This window comes from Lynx canadensis, chromosome B3 (assembly GCF_007474595.2).
Source record: "Lynx canadensis isolate LIC74 chromosome B3, mLynCan4.pri.v2, whole genome shotgun sequence".
Classification (NCBI taxonomy): domain Eukaryota; kingdom Metazoa; phylum Chordata; class Mammalia; order Carnivora; family Felidae; genus Lynx; species Lynx canadensis.
Genome location: NC_044308.2, coordinates 52417812 through 52434343, shown reverse-complemented (window position 1 = coordinate 52434343; position 16532 = coordinate 52417812). Strand labels below are relative to the sequence as shown.

The window sequence follows — 16532 nt, the reverse complement described above, 5'->3', positions numbered from 1 at the left end:
CTGTTCATTATAAAATAAAAAAATCACTCTCCCTTTATAAAAACATGCTTACACAGAATCTGACTCAAAGGAAGTATTTTGCAAATGTTTTCAATAGATGCAAATAAGCAGAATAAACTTTTTATCTGGATTTCAAAAATGTACGAATTCTCTTGGGGCACCTGGGTGACTCAGTCAGTTAAGCATCCAACTTCAAATCAGGTCATGATCTCACAGTTTCAGTTCGAGCCCTGCATTGGGCTCTGTGCTGACTGCTCAGAGCCTGGAGCCTGCTTCAGATTCTGTGTCTCCTGCTCTCTCTGACTTGCCCCTGTTCATGCTCGCTCTCTCTCTCTCTCTCTCAAAAATAAACATTTTTTAAAAAATGTATGAATTCTCCATTCACTGAACACCTCTATAATGTGTGCTATATTTCCCATCAGGTGTAAACAGTTCACAGATGAAATAACCTTCCTTCAAATATAAATACAGATTTCTAAGCAAGTTGTTTTATAATTATATATATGATACAGGAATCATTTGTATGAGCTGTTCTACAGTTTGTTTAATTTTCTAAATACTTTTCAGAGATGCTGAATAGTGACAAAAATTTATAATATTAAATTCTTTGAGAAGGCTCTGTACATGGCCCTAAGAAAAACCTAGATACTTTATTCACTGTGTATGATATGCTTTCCTACCATGTGTATTACTGACTACTACCATGTTTTATTTTTCTTCAAAGTGTGCTTTTCTGTTACCTGCAAACATTTCCTTCCTGGAATCTTTTACTACTGCTGCTACCACTAACAATATCAGCTAACACTGCCTAAGCACATACTACGTGTAAACACTTTCAATCAATATTTACATACACTAACACATTGAGTCTCACTACCACTCTCTGAGTTAGGTACTATTACCTACAGAGAAGAAAACTGAGGTATAGAGAGCTTAAGAAATTTAGGCAAAAGCTCACAAAGCAAATAACAACAACAGGATTTGAATTCAGGCAGTTAACACCCAGAGCCTATGCTCTTCAATTTCACCAGTCAGCACAGTAAAAAGACCTTTGTTTTCATTATTTTTACAAATACATAAGCAAACAAACCAAAGTTATAGGACGCATTTGTCTAACCTGGGCATATACTTGCTAGTTTTACGCCATGAAAAACCTGACACAGCTCGAGGATGTGCCAAATAAACAAAGGAAAACTGGGTAGACGCCTGTCTCCTTTTCACCTCATGATGATCCTGAGGTATAATTGAGGATTTCCAGCCAGTCATAGGATACCACACTTTCAAAAGACAATCATCCTGCAAAAATATATAGGTCAATATAAAATTAATCTGAATATATAAAACTCAAAACATAAGTGATCTGAAGAAACTTTAAAAATGAACCTACCTATAAAAATTAACATGTAACCTTTATATAGTACAAACTCAAATGTAAAATGATTACTCTAAAGAATACTTCTCTTGAAAAATAAATGGGCAGTTTGCTCATTATCAATCTCCTCTGCATAAGGGTGGTTTTCAAATAGAGACTGAAGCCAAATTCCCTCATTTAAATATTCAGGAGTCACAGTAGAGAAGATTCTGAAACCAGATGCCCTTGGATAAGATAAGAAAGGATAAGAACGATGCCATGTCATCAGTCACTGTTATCATCCTTTCCTTTTTGAAGAGATCTGTAAGGGCAAAACCAATCCTTTTTAAATATGAACTGCTTTGGGGTGCCTGGGTAGCTCAGTCGGTTGAGCGTCTGACTTCAGCTCAGGTCATGATCTCACAGTCTGTGGGTTCGAGCCCCACATCTGGCTCTGTGCTGACAGCTTGGAGCCTGCTTCAGATTCTGTGTCTCCCTCTCTCTCTGCCCCTCCCCTGCTCATGCTGTCTCTCTCTGTCTCAAAAATAAATAAAAACATTTTAAATAAATAAATAAATAATAAATAAGAACTGCTTCTTAGACTCTAAGTTAGGAATCAGCAAGCTTTCCCTTGGGCCAGACAGTAAGCTTTGCAGACCACACAACCTCTGGTACAGATTCTTCTTTTTTTTTTTCTTACAACTCTTTAAAAATGTAAATACCACAATTTTCTGATCCCCACTCTAAACGAAGTGAAGGCATTTAGGAATCACCTCTATGCCCACTTAATAATATATTTACAAGCGTAACAATAGGCACTAACTTTACCATTTTACTTAGCTCTAAGAATTTTGTTAAAGGCCCAAATAATTTTCTTATTTAACAGAAACTGTTTGCTTTATACTGTTTTATCCTCAATAGTGAATAGAGCCGTAAGGGAAATAATAAAATGATATAATTCATGCAAAAATCTCACCCTAAGAAACAATGAAATTATGTATTCCTGGAAAGTGTGTATAGGTCTAAATACTATCACCTGGACTAGACAAACATTTCTGGTTTTTTACCATCTTGGTACTCAATTTCAATTTATACTGCATAATGTAGATTTCTTTATTTTATTTTTATTTTTATTTATTTTTGAGAGAGAGAGAGAGACAGAGTGTGAGGAGGGGAGGGGCAGAGAAAGAGGGAGACACAGAATCTGAAACAGGCTCCAGGCTCTGAGCTGTCAGCACAGAGCCCAACATGGGGCTCAAAGTCGCAAACCGCGAGATCATGACCTGAGCTGAAGGTCACTTAACTGACTTCAGCTCGGACACTTAACTGACTGAGCCACCCAGGCACCCCTGTATATTTCTACTAAGGTATCATTTATTTGAGTATTTGAATGATACAGCAAATCTCATTAAGTGCTTAGTCTGAGACAAGCACTGAACAATGTACTCGTTCGTTGCTTTCCTCCAAGTACTTTTGTCAACTTAGCATCATTTTCACCTGATCAAATGTACTACATAATCTATAGCAGTGGTTTTAGGCCACATACCATAACAAACACAGAGACACCTCAGAGCCCCCTCAGGATTCATAAAGGAAAGGCAGAGCGCCTCCATGAGTAGGTGGCCTTCTAGCCCCTTTCTCCCATCCCACCAGCATGCCCTCACTCAAATTGAGCAGCCCCACTGTCATCTATTACTGCCTAAAACTAAAACCACACAAAAGTGAATCAGAAATCATTAACAGAAAGATAGCCAGAAAATTTCCAAATATTTGAAAACTAAACAAAACACTTTTAAATTACAAAGAAATGTTTTAAATATGTTGAACTGAATGAAAAGGATAGCAAAATATCAAATTTTGGGGGATGCAGCTACATTAGTGCTTAAAAGGAAATGTACTGCTTTAAATGCTTGTATCAGAAAAGGAGAAAGGTCCCAAATCAATGGTCTAAGCTTCTACTTGAAGCATCATGTAAAGAAGAACAAAGTGGACCCCGAGTAAATAAATGTAATTGTAAGAAAGAATGGAAATCAATGAAATTAAATACAAAGAAAAGCTAGTGAAATCAATGAACCCAAAGCTACTTTTTGAAAATATCAATAAAACTGATAATAATCTATTTAGAGTGATCAAAAATGTTTAGAAAAAAACACAAATTACCATTATCAATCATGAAAGGAGGGACATGATTACAGATCTTATAAAAACTAAAAGAATAATGAGCGAATACTATGAACAATTTTTCCAAATAAATCCAATAATTTAGTCTAAATGGACAAATTTTTTGAATGACAATTTCAAAAATGGACAAAGAAACAGAAAACCTGAATAGCTCTACAGCTCTGGATCAATTAAAATTGTTTAATTCAAAATTTGGTTGTCCAGTTTCGAGAAGAATGCTGGTGCAATTTTGATTGGGATTGCATTGAATGTGTAGATAGCTTTGGGTAGTATTGACATTTTGACAATATTTATTCTTCCAATCCATGAGCAGGGAATGTCTTTCCATTTCTTTAAATCTTCTTCAATTTCCTTCATAAGCTTTCTAAAGTTTTCAGCATACAGATCTTTTACATCTTTGGTTAGATTTATTCCTAGGTATTTTATGCTTCTTGGTGCAATTGTGAATGGGATCAGTTTCTTTATTTGTCTTTCTGTTGTTTCATTGTTACTCTGGAAAGCAGTGTGGAGGTTCATCAGAAAATTAAAAATAGACCTACCCTATGACCCAGCAATAGCACTGCTAGGAATTTACCCAAGGGATACAGGAGTACTGATGCATAGGGGCACTTGTACCTCAATGTTTATAGCAGCACTCTCAACAATAGCCAAATTATGGAAAGAGCCTAAATGTCCATCAACTGATGAATGGATAAAGAAATTGTGGTTTATATACACAATGGAGTACTACATGGCAATGAGAAAGAACGAAATATGGCCCTTTGTAGCAACGTGGATGGAACTGGAGAGTGTGATGCTAAGTGAAATAAGCCATACAGAGAAAGACAGATACCATATGTTTTCACTCTTATGTGGATCCTGAGAAACTTAACAGAAACCCATGGAGGAGGGGAAGGAAAAAAAAAAAAAAAAAAAAAAAAAAAGAGGTTAGAGTGGGAGAGAGCCAAAGCATAAGAGACTCTTAAAAACTGAGAACACGGGGCGCCTGGGTGGCGCAGTCGGTTAAGCGTCCGACTTCAGCCAGGTCACGATCTCGCGGTCCGGGAGTTCGAGCCCCGCGTCGGGCTCTGGGCTGATGGCTCAGAGCCTGGAGCCTGTTTCCAATTCTGTGTCTCCCTCTCTCTCTGCCCCTCCCCCGTTCATGCTCTGTCTCTCTCTGTCCCAAAAATAAATAAACGTTGGAAAAAAAAAAAAAAAAAAAAAACTGAGAACAAACTGAGGGTTGATGAGAGGGGGGGGGGGGTGGGTGATGGGTATTGAGGAGGGCACCTTTTGGGATGAGCACTGGGTGTTGTATGGAAACCAATTTGACAATAAATTTCATATATTGGAAAAAAAAATTGGAACCTTTCACCAAAACAAAAACAGAAACAAAAGAAAAACCCTAAAACTACAACCAAAACTCTAGGCCCATTGATGAATTTTACCAAATTTAGAGAAGAAATAGCACCAGTTCTATATAAATTGTTGCAAAAAATTGAGAAAAAGGTCTCACTGTATAAAACCAGTATTATTACCCAGATACCAAAACCAAAGACATAAGACAACTTTAAGGAACTATCTTTCATGAATATAGCAAGCCCAATCCAGCAATATATTAAAAAAAAAAAAATCATTATCAAGTGGAATTTATCTGAGCAAAGTGAATTTAACATTTAAAAATCAATCTCTGGGGTGCCTGGGTGGCTCAGTCAGATGAGCATCTGACTTCAGCTCAGGTCATGATCTCACAGTTTGTGGGTTCAAGCCCCACATCAGGCTCTGTGCTGACAGCTCAGAGCCTGGAATCTGCTTGGGATTCTGTGCCTCCCTCTCTCTCTGTCCCTCCCCGGCTTGCACTCGATCTCACTCTCTCTGTCAAAAATAAATAAACATTAAAAAAATATTTTAAAAAATCAATCACTGTAATTTACCATCTTAAAAAAAGAAAACACAACTCCTATAATTATCTTAATATATACAGAAAAAGAAACTGACAAAAGTAAACATTAATTCATGAGGGAAATAAAAGCTGTTCTGCAAACTAGGAATAGAAGGAACAGAAGGGAATATCCTCAACCTAATTAAGTACATCTACAGTAAACCCACAATTGATGACATATATAATGGGGAAAGACTGAATGCTTTTCCTAGAAGTTGGTCCTAGTACTCTCAATAAGTTGAGCAAGGGAAAAAATAAATAGAAATAGCATAAAATAGAAATATTCACAGAAAAATAGAAAAAAACATACAGATTAGAAAGGAAGAAGTGAAATGGTCTTTTTTCACAAAACCCTAAGGAATCTACAAAAAAAAAAAAAAAAAGAAAGAAAGAAAAAGAAAAGACTTAGACCTGATATCAAGGTCTTAAGACTAAAGATCAAAAGTCAAACAGCAATTTTCTTTCTGCATGTTAGCAATCAATGGAAATATAATTTGTTTAAATGCCTTTTACATTAGGAAGATAAACTTAAATTATGTGTAAGACATGTATGCTAAAAACTACAAAATACTGCTAAGACAAAGAAGACCTAAATAAAAAGTGAAACATACCATCTTCATGGATCTGGAAAACAAATGTTACTGATCCAATTCTTCCCAAACCGATCCATAAAGATACAATGTGAACATAACCAAAATCACAGCAGGCTTATTGGTAGAAACTGACTGCCTTCTAAAATTTGTATGACATCAAAGAAATAATACACCAAAATATGTTATTTATATTTGAGAGTGTGAGCAGGGGAGGGGCAGAGAAAGAGAGAGAGAGAGAGAGAGAAAGACACAGAATCGGAAGAGGGTCACCAAAAATATTTTTAAAGAAAAATAAAGTTAGAGGACTTACACTACCCAATTTCAAAACTTACTATAAAGCTATGTAAAGTAGGAAAGATAGTAGAGTACAAGGATCCTGACCCTTACCTCCTTTAACAGAAACAACAAGGTCAACAATATGCACTGCAATTCACTCTGAAAACAACGTGAAGACTGGCAGAACACATCTTCCACAGCTAACCATAGAGATGATCAAACTGAAAAGGGTAGGAAGGGCAGAGACTTGACGGGGAACCAAACCCTTGGCCTGGCTACCCACAAACAGGAGGAGCAAGGAGATCAGACCCCACACTAGACACCCCCAGCCCTGGAGACCTGCACTGAGAAAGTGAGTCCCCATAATATATGGCTTTAAAAATCAGCTGGGCTTAACTCCAAGATAGCCAGAGGCTATAGAAAAGTGAGTTTCTGCCCTTACAGAGCCAGTGTGCCAAATAACTCAGCTCAAGACACAGCATAAAAGAAGCAGATTGAAAACAGCCTAAGATATATGTGAAGAAGATACACTAATTTTAGAATGTGTGCCAGAGAGGCAGGGATTTGCAGGAGCATTCTCTGTCAACAAAAGTGCTGGCCAGCACCATTTTTTCTTGCTTTCCCCTATCCTAGATAGCCAGAAGCTTTCCAGAGCCAGTCCTGACACTCCATCTGCCAGCATGCTCTGCCTAGAGTACTCCTACAACCTGCCCCAACCAACCAGCCAGCCCTAGAAGGCACACTTCCAAAGCAGCACCCAGCCCACCACACCTAGCTCAATGCATACACCCAGGATGAGTACACCCCCTAGCACAGCCACACAGGTCATAGCTCAACCACAAAGGAGGGTACACACAGCCCACACCGGGAAGCCCCTGGAAACCCCAGGGCACCTGGTTCTAGTGATCAGAGGGGACTGCACTGCAAAGTACCATAGGACCCGTTCTATATACAAGGCCACCACTATCAAGACCAAGAGATACAGCTGACCTACCTAATACAAAGAAACAAACACAAGAGAATTAGAGAAAATAAGAAGACAGAAGAATACGTCCCAAATGAAAGAATAAGACAAAATTACACAGCAAAAGAGCTAAACAAAATAGAGACAAGCAATACGCCCAATTAAGAGTTCAAAGTAATGCTCACAAAGATGCTCACCAGAAACTGAGAAGAGTGAATGAAGTCGTTGAGAACTTCAACAAAGAGATAGAAAGTGTAAAAAATAACCAATCAGAGGTGAAAAACACAATAACTGAAAAGAAAAATACATTAGAGAGACTCAACAGCAGATTAGAGGATAAAGAACGAATCAGCTAGTTGGAAGATACAATAATGAAAAGCATCCAAGCTGAACAGCATAAAGGAAAAAAGTCATAAAAAATGAAGCTAGGTTAAGGGATCTCTGTGATATCATCAAGCATAGTAACATTCACATGATAAGGATCCTAGAAGAAGAAGAGAGAGAAGAGAATAGAAAACTTATTTGAAGAAATATTACCTAAAAACCTCCCTAACGTGGGGAAGGAAAACAGATATCCAGGCCCAGGAAGCAAAGAAAGCCCCAAACAAGATGAACCCAAGGAGGTCCACACCAAGACGCACAACAATGAAAATGGTAAAAATTAAAGATAAAGAGAGAATCATAAAAGCAGCCAAAGAAAATGGTTACATACAAGAGAAACTCCGTAAGGTTATCAGCTGCTTATTTCAGCAGAAACTTTTGCAGGCCAATAGAGAATGGCAGGATATATTCAAAGCGCTGAAAAGAAGAAAAACTAAGAACACTCTACAATGAAGAATACTACAACCAAGAATACTCTACCAGGCAAGGTGATCATTCAGAACTAAAGGAAAGATAAAGAGTTTCCCAGACAAATAAAAGATAATTAAAAAAGAGTTCATCACCTCTGAACCAGCCTTGTAAGAAATATTAAGGGAACTCTTTTAAGTAGAAAGAAAAGGCCATAACTAGAAGAAAACTATAAAAGAAAAAACTTTTACTAGCAAAAATAAACATATAGTCAAGATAGTAAATCAATCACTTTCAAAGCTGGTGGAAGATTAAAACACAAAAGTAGTGAAATCAATTATACATACAAAAGTTGGTCAAGGTATATACAAAATTAAGAGATGTAAAATATGATATAATATGCATAAAACTTGAGTAAAAATGTAGTGCTTTTTATTTTTTTTTTTTACATTTTTTATTTATTTTTGATAGCGAGAGCACAAGTGGGGAAGGGGCAGAGAGAGACGGAGACACAAAATCTGAAGCAGGCTCCAGGCTCTGAGCTGTCAGCACAGAGCCTGACGCACGGCTCAAATGCACAAACCACGAGATCATGACCTGAGACGAGGTCGGACGCTTAACCGACTGAGCCACCCAGGCGCCCCTGTAGTGCTTTTATAATGTGTTTGAACTTAAACAAACATTAACTCAATACAGACTTATATAGAGTATTATATATAAACTCCATGGCAACAACAAACCAAAGATGCACAATAGATACACTAAAAATAAAGAAAGAATCCCAAATTTAACACTAAAGAAAACCATAAATCACAGGGAGAGAGCAAAAAAGAAACAGAGATGAACTATAAAGAAACTAGAATACAATGAACAAAATGGCAAGAAGTACATACCTATCAATAATTACTTTAACTGTAAATAATGCTATAATAAACACAGGAATACATATATCTTTTTAAATTAGTGTTTTGTTTTCTTTGGGTAAGTACCCATCAATGGAATTACTGGATCCTACAGTAATTCTACTTTCAATTTCTGAGAAACGTCCATACTCTTTTCCACAGTGGCTGTACTAGCTTGCATTCCCATTAACAGTGCACAAGGTTCCTTTCTCTCCACATCCTCGCCAACATTTGTTATTTCTTGTGTTTTTTATTTAAGCCATTCTGACAATTGTGAGGTGATCTCATTGTGGTTTTGATTTGCACATCCTGATGACTAGTGATGTTGAGCACTTTTCATTTGTCTGTTGGCCATCTGTATGTCTTCTTTAGAAAAATGTCTATTCAGGGGCACCTGGGTGGCTCAGTCGGTTGAGCGTCCAACTACGGCTCAGGTCATGATCTCTCGGTCTGTGAGTTTGAACCCCGGGCCGGGCTCTGTGCTGACAGCTCAGATCCTGGAGCCTGTTTTGGATTCTGTTTCTCCCTGTCTCTCTGACCCTCTCCCATTCATGCTCTGTCTCTCTCTGTCTCAAAAATGAACAAACGTTAAAAAAAAAAAAAAAAGAAAAATGTCTCTTCAGGTCCTCTGCCCATTTTTAATTGTATTATTTGGGGGGGAGGGGTTGGTGTGGAGTTGTACTAGTTTTTTATATATTTCATATACTAACCTTTTATCAAATATATAATTTGCAAATATCTTCTCCCATTTAGTAGATTGTGTTTTGTTTTGTTGATGATTGACGATTTCCTTCACTGTGCAAAAGCTTTTTATTCAGTACAGCTGATGTCATATGTGGAATTTAAGAAACAAAATAAATGTACAAAGGAAAAAAACGAAAAACCAGACTCTTAAATATAGAGAACTGGTGGTTTCCAGAGGGGAGGTGGGAGGGGTGGATGGGTAAAGTAGGTGATGGGAATTAAGAGTACAGTTACTGTGATGAGCACAGAGTAATGTACAGAATTATTAAATCATTATATTGTACACATGAAAACTAATATTATACTGTATGTTATACTTGAATTTTAAAAATAAATTAAAATTTTAAAAACAAAAAACAATACTCATCTATATGCTGCCTACAAGACTCATTTCAGACCTAAAGACAATACAGACAAAGTGAAGGGATTATGAAAGATATTCGATGCAAATGGAGGAGAAAAAAAAAAAGCTGAGGTAGCACTCATATCAGATAACACAGACTTAAAAACAAAAACTGTAAAAAGACAAAAAAGGGCTTTACATAATAATAAAGAGATCACTCTAACAAGAGGCTATAACAGTTGTAAATATCTATGCACCCAATACAGGAGCACCTAAAGATATAACGCAAATATTAACAGACATAAATGGAGGAATTTATAGTAACACAAAAATAGTACAGAACTTAAATATCCCAATACCCCACTTGCATTAATGGATAGGTCATCCAGAAAGAAAATCAATAAGGAAACAGTGTCTTTGAACAACACATTAGACCAGATGGACTTAACAGAACATTCCACCCCAAAACAGCAGAATACATTCTTTTCAGGTACACACAGAACATTCTCCAGGATAGGTCACATTAGGCCAAAATAAGTCTTTAAATAAATTTGAGAAGACTGAAATCATATCAACATCTTTTTTAACTACAACAGTATGAACTAGAAATCAATTATAATGAAAAAAAACTGAAAAAAAAAAACAAATACATGAAGTTTGCAAAACAAGATGCTACTAAACAACCAATGAGTCAATGAAAAAATCAAAGAAGAAATAACAAAAACATGGAGACAAATGAAAATGAAAAACAATGGTCCAAAATCTGTGGAATGCAACAAAAGTAGTTCTAAGAGGGAAGTTTAGAGAGATACAAGTGTACCTCAAGAAACAAACAAACAAATCTCAAACAATCTAACCTTCACAGCTAAAGAAACTAGAAAAAGAAGGACAAAGCCCAAAATGAGTAGAAGAAAGGAAATAATAAAAATTAGAGTATAAATAAATGAAATAGAGACTAAAAATGAATAGAAAAGATCAATGTGACTAAGAGCTAATGCTTTGAAAAGATAAATTTATTAAGCCTTTAGCCAGACTAATAAAGAAAAAACACAGAGGACATAAAATCAGAAATGAAAGAGAAATTACAACCAATACCACAGAAATACATAAAAATTACAGATTACGACAAAGAAAACTATATGCCAACAAACTGAACTTAGAAAAAAATGGATAAATTCCTACAAACATCAATCTCCCAAAACTGAATCATAAAGAAATAGAAAATCTGAACAGACCAATTACTAGCAATCAAGTTGAACTGGTAATCAAAAACTGCCAATAAACAAAAGTCCAGTACCTGATGGCTTCACAAGTGAATTCTACCAAATATTTAAAGAAGAGTTAATACCTATCCTTCTAAAGTATTCCAAAAAATAGAAGAGGGAGAAATCCTTCTAAATTCATTCTATGAGGCCAGCATTACCCTGATACCACAACCAGACACAAAGACAGACAGACACACACACACACACACACACACACACGAAAGGAAAGGGAAGGGAAGGGAAGGGAAGGGAAGGGAAGGGAAGGGAAGGGAAGGGAAGGAAAATAAACATAAAAATAAAAATCAAAACAAAAATAAAATAGTTATACAATTCTGGCAAAAAAAAATTATAGGTTACATCATAATCCTTATGAATGTAGATGCAAAAATCCTCAACAAAATCTTAGCAAACCAATTCAAAAATAAATTAAAATTTATAAAAAATTAAAATTCACCACAATTAAGTAGGATTTATTCCAGGATGCAAGGATGGTTAAATTTATGCAAATCAATCAGCATGACATATTACATTAACAAAATGAAGGATAAAGTTCCTAAGATCATCTTAACTGATGCAGAGAAAACATCTGACAAACATCCATTCTTGATAAAAACTAAACAAAGTAGTATAGAGTGAACATACCTCAACATTATAAAAGCCATATATAAAAAACCCACAGCTAACATCAAACTCAATGGTAAAAAGCTAAAACCTTTCTCCTAAGATCAGAAACAAAACAAAAATATCCACTCTCACCATTATCATTCACCACAGTACTGGAAGTCGTAACCATAGTAATCAGACAAGAGAAAGGAAAGAAAAGGCATTTTGAAGTATAACTGTTGGTATTTGCAAATGACATACTACATATAAAAAACCCTAAAAATTCCACCAAAAAACTATCATACCAACTAAATGAATTCCATAAAGTTGGAGGATACAAAATCAATATAGAGAAATCTGATGCATTTCTATACACTAATAACAAAATAGTAAAAAAGAAATTAAGAAAACAATCCCACTTACTATTGAATCAAAAATAATAAAATACCTAGGAATATATTTAACCAAAGAGGTGAAAGAACTATACACTGAAAACTAGAAGACCCTGATGAAAGAAATCAAAGAAGATATAAACAAATGGAAAGATAACACTGTATTCATAGACTGGAAGAATTAATAATTGTAAAAATGTCTACACTACTCAAAGCAATCTATAGATTCAATGCAATCCTTATCAAAATACCAACAGTATTTTTCACAGAACTAGAACAATAAATCCTAAAATATATATGGAACTACAAAAGACCTTGAATAGCAAAAGCAATCTTGACAAAGTACATAAATCTGTCAAGACGCACTGAACTGTACACATAAAATATACATTTTATCTTAACTATATTTCAGTAAAGTTAATTGTAAAAAGGAAACAACAGGACAAGATTTATGTACAAGGATGCTCATATTTAATAGCAATAGAAAAAACAGAACTATTTAATGTTCATTAATAGTTATCTGGTTAAGTTAAAACACATATTCATTAATATAATGGGAAATTATGTCACCTTTAAAAAGAATTGCTGTGCATTGACACAGCAATCTTATACGTTAAGTGAAAAAGACAATTTAAAGAATATGACCTAATTTGAGTATGTGTGTATATGCACACATACTTCCATGTGGCTTACAAAGAAACAAAAAGTCTGAAAGAATATATACTGAATAGAAAACAGTGAACTTTTTTATTTAAGGTAGGACTATTTGGCAGAGGATTTTCATTTTCTCTGCATGTTTTTTACAATACATTATCACATTTAAAAAGTAAAGATAATTCCATTTTAAAGAAGGAAAAAAGGTCAAGAAGCCAATCCTTAAATAACCAAAACATTGAATCTAAGAACAGGGAAGTGATTTGAAGAGGAAGAAAACCTTCTGGAAACATTCTGTAGCCTACTGCTTTCCTTCCTGCCAAAATCACCCTCATCAAAAATTCTAATCCAAGCCCTTAAAAAGCCCAGTATTTTACTCAAAAGCATTAATCCTCTATTAAAAAAAAAAAATGTTTCCAAAGAAAATAGTATTTTAAACCACTTTCAAATTTTACAAAATAACCTACTCTTATAGAAAGTGTTCAAATATAAACTTTATAAACCTAAAAAATTTAAATAAATACATATCAAGCAAAGCAAACAATTCTTTAACTGAAGATTTGACCAGGTACACATTGTGGGGGGAAAAAACAGCTCTTTAACAAGTAAGACTTTAAAGTTCAGATAAAAAGTTAAATTACTATTAAGCCCCCCCAAAATAGAAAGTACTCAATGAACTGAAATACTAAAAACATTAAAAATCCTCAAGGTACCTGATTTTGAGTCCCACAACACCTGAACTGAAACCCTGTCATATGTAGCAGAGGCGGTGGAAAATGCCTTCTAGTGGTAGATCACACAGTTACCATCTGTTTCATCAAGTCAGACAAACTTGGCTTTATTAACAGAAGCAGAACAGATGGGGGGTGGGGGGGGGGGAGGGAAATGCCAACATTACAAAGTTAGTTTCTGTTCTTTTTTCATGAAGATCTTAAATAGATGTAGTATCTTCTCAAAAATGTGAGGAAATAAGCTTTTTAAACCCACGACACATTTTATTAACCTCTAAAGGATCCTTACCAGTAAGGCATTCTTATCTTTCCATTAGAATTACAGAATGCTTATCTCTTAGGAGAATTAGGAGAATTTAATGCAAAGAAAACATGACTAATACTTGGAGAAAAATGATAATCAACTGCTAAGGCTATTGTAATAAAAATTCAAAGAAAAAGATACTAAGTATTATGGAACATGCAAACAGAACCACCTTTGAGGAGCATAAAATCTAGATGTCCCATTTGAGAGGATGTGCTTTTTTAGTCTTATTAGTTGTGTCTGAAGTACAAAGGAATCTTTTGGATTCATTAGAGATGAGAGTTCAAATTCAGTAGATGTTCAAACAATGAATACTGATCATCTTACACGGGTCATTAATAGTTTTTAATGTACCACATGACCCTCTCGTCAAAAGATCATATATCCTAAAATAGTCTCAAAGTTGTGACACACAGCTGAGGCAAACATGACACAATGAGTAAGCAAAGAGAGACAATCAGAAACATTAAGATTACATGAAGGACTATTCCAAAAAATAAAAGAGGAAGGAAAATTCATTCTATGAAGCCAACATTACCCTGAAACCAAAACCAGATAAAGACACTACAAAGAAAACTACAGGCCAGTATCTCTGATGAATATAGATGCAAAAATCCTGAACAAAATATTACCAAACCGAATCCAAGAATCCTTTTAAAAACTCATCCACCCCAACCAAGTGAGATGTATTCCAGGGATGCAAGGGTGGTTCAGTATTCACAAATCAATCAACATGATACATCACATTAACAAGAAAAAGGATAAAAACCATATAATCTCAATAGATGTACAAAAAGCATTTGACAGAGTACAACATGCAATCATGATGAAACCCCTCAACAAAGTAGGCTTAGAGGGAACATACCTCAACAAAATAAAGACTACCTATGAAAAAACTCACAGCTAACATCATACTCAATGTTGAAAAACTGAGAGACCTTCCTCTAAGAGAACAAGACAAGAATATCCACTCTCTTTTATTCAACATAATACTGTAAGTCCTAGCCAAAGCAATAAAAGAAAAAGAAATAAAAGGTATCCAAATTGGTAAGAAATAAATGAAATTTTCACCATTTGCAGATGATATGATACTGTCTACAGAAAACCCTAAAGAGGGGCGCCTGGGTGGCGCAGTCGGTTAAGCGTCCGACTTCAGCCAGGTCACGATCTCGCGGTCCGTGAGTTCGAGCCCCGCGTCGGGCTCTGGGCTGATGGCTCAGAGCCTGGAGCCTGTTTCCGATTCTGTGTCTCCCTCTCTCTCTGCCCCTCCCCCGTTCATGCTCTGTCTCTCTCTGTCCCAAAAATAAATAAACGTTGGAAAAAAAAAAAAAAAGAAAACCCTAAAGATTCTACCAAAAACTACTAGAACTGATGAATGGATTCAGTAAAATCACAGTATGCAAAATGAATACACAGAATCCTGTTCCATTTCCATACACTAATAATGAGGTAGCAGAAAGAGAAATTAAGAAAACAATCCCATTTACAACTGTACCAAAAAGAATAAAATTAAACTTAACCAGGGAGGTGAAATACCTGTACTCTAAAAATTATAAAAATTTGAAGGTGACACAAACAAATGGAAAGATATTCCATGCTCATGGGCTGGAAGAATTAATGTTGTTAAAATGTCCATAGTATCCAAAGCAATCTACGGATTCAATACAATCGCTATCAAAATATTACCAACATTTTCATAGAACAAGAACAAATAATTCTCAAATTTGTATGGAACCACAAAGACTCCAAATAGCCAGAGCAATCTTGAAAACAAATGAGAAAGGTGAAAGTATCACAATCCCAGATTTCAAGATATATTACAAAGCTGTAGTAATCAAAACAGTATGGTACTGTCACAAAAAGAGACACATAGCTCAATGGAACAGAATAGAGAGCCCAGAAATAAATCCATGATTATATGGTCAATTAATCTATGACAAAAGTGGCAAAAATATACAATGGAAAGAAGACCATCTCTTCAACAAACAGGGCTAGAAAAGCTGGACAACTACATGCAAAAGAATGAAAGTGCACCACTTTCTTGCACCATATACAAAAATAAACTCAAAATGGATTAAAGACCTAAATGTGAGACCTGAAACTGTAAAACTCCTAGAAGAAAACAGGCAGTAATTTCTTTGACATAAGCCATTGAAACATTTTCTTGATTTGTCTCCTGAAGCAAGGGAAACAAAAGCTAAATGAAAGTATTGGGGCTATACCAAAATAAAAAGATTTTATACAGTGAAGAAAACCATCAACAAAACAAAAAGGCAACCTACTGAATGATATATGCAAATTATTTATCTGGTAAGGGTTTAATATCCAAAACATATAAAGAACTTATACAACACACACACACACACACACACACACACACACACACACACCACACAAATAATCCAATTTAAAAAATGGGCAGAGGACATGTATAGACATTTTTGCAAAGAAGACATACAGATGGCCAACAGACACATGAAAAAAATGCTTAACACTAGTCATCACGAAATGCATGTCAA

The 16532-nt window shown here is 35.4% G+C and overlaps 1 protein-coding gene across 4 annotated transcripts in view; it reads right to left on the bottom strand.

Annotated features, from left to right (window-relative positions):
* The window catches only part of DMXL2 (Dmx like 2), a 159587-nt gene that overhangs the window by 97268 nt on the left and 45787 nt on the right, over positions 1–16532 (bottom strand). For all 4 annotated transcript variants that reach the window (XM_030318191.2, XM_030318193.2, XM_030318192.2 and 1 more), the window contains exon 7: positions 1118–1296. In XM_030318191.2, coding sequence (XP_030174051.1) covers positions 1118–1296 — 179 coding nt within the window. The remainder of the gene's footprint in view (positions 1–1117; positions 1297–16532) is intronic.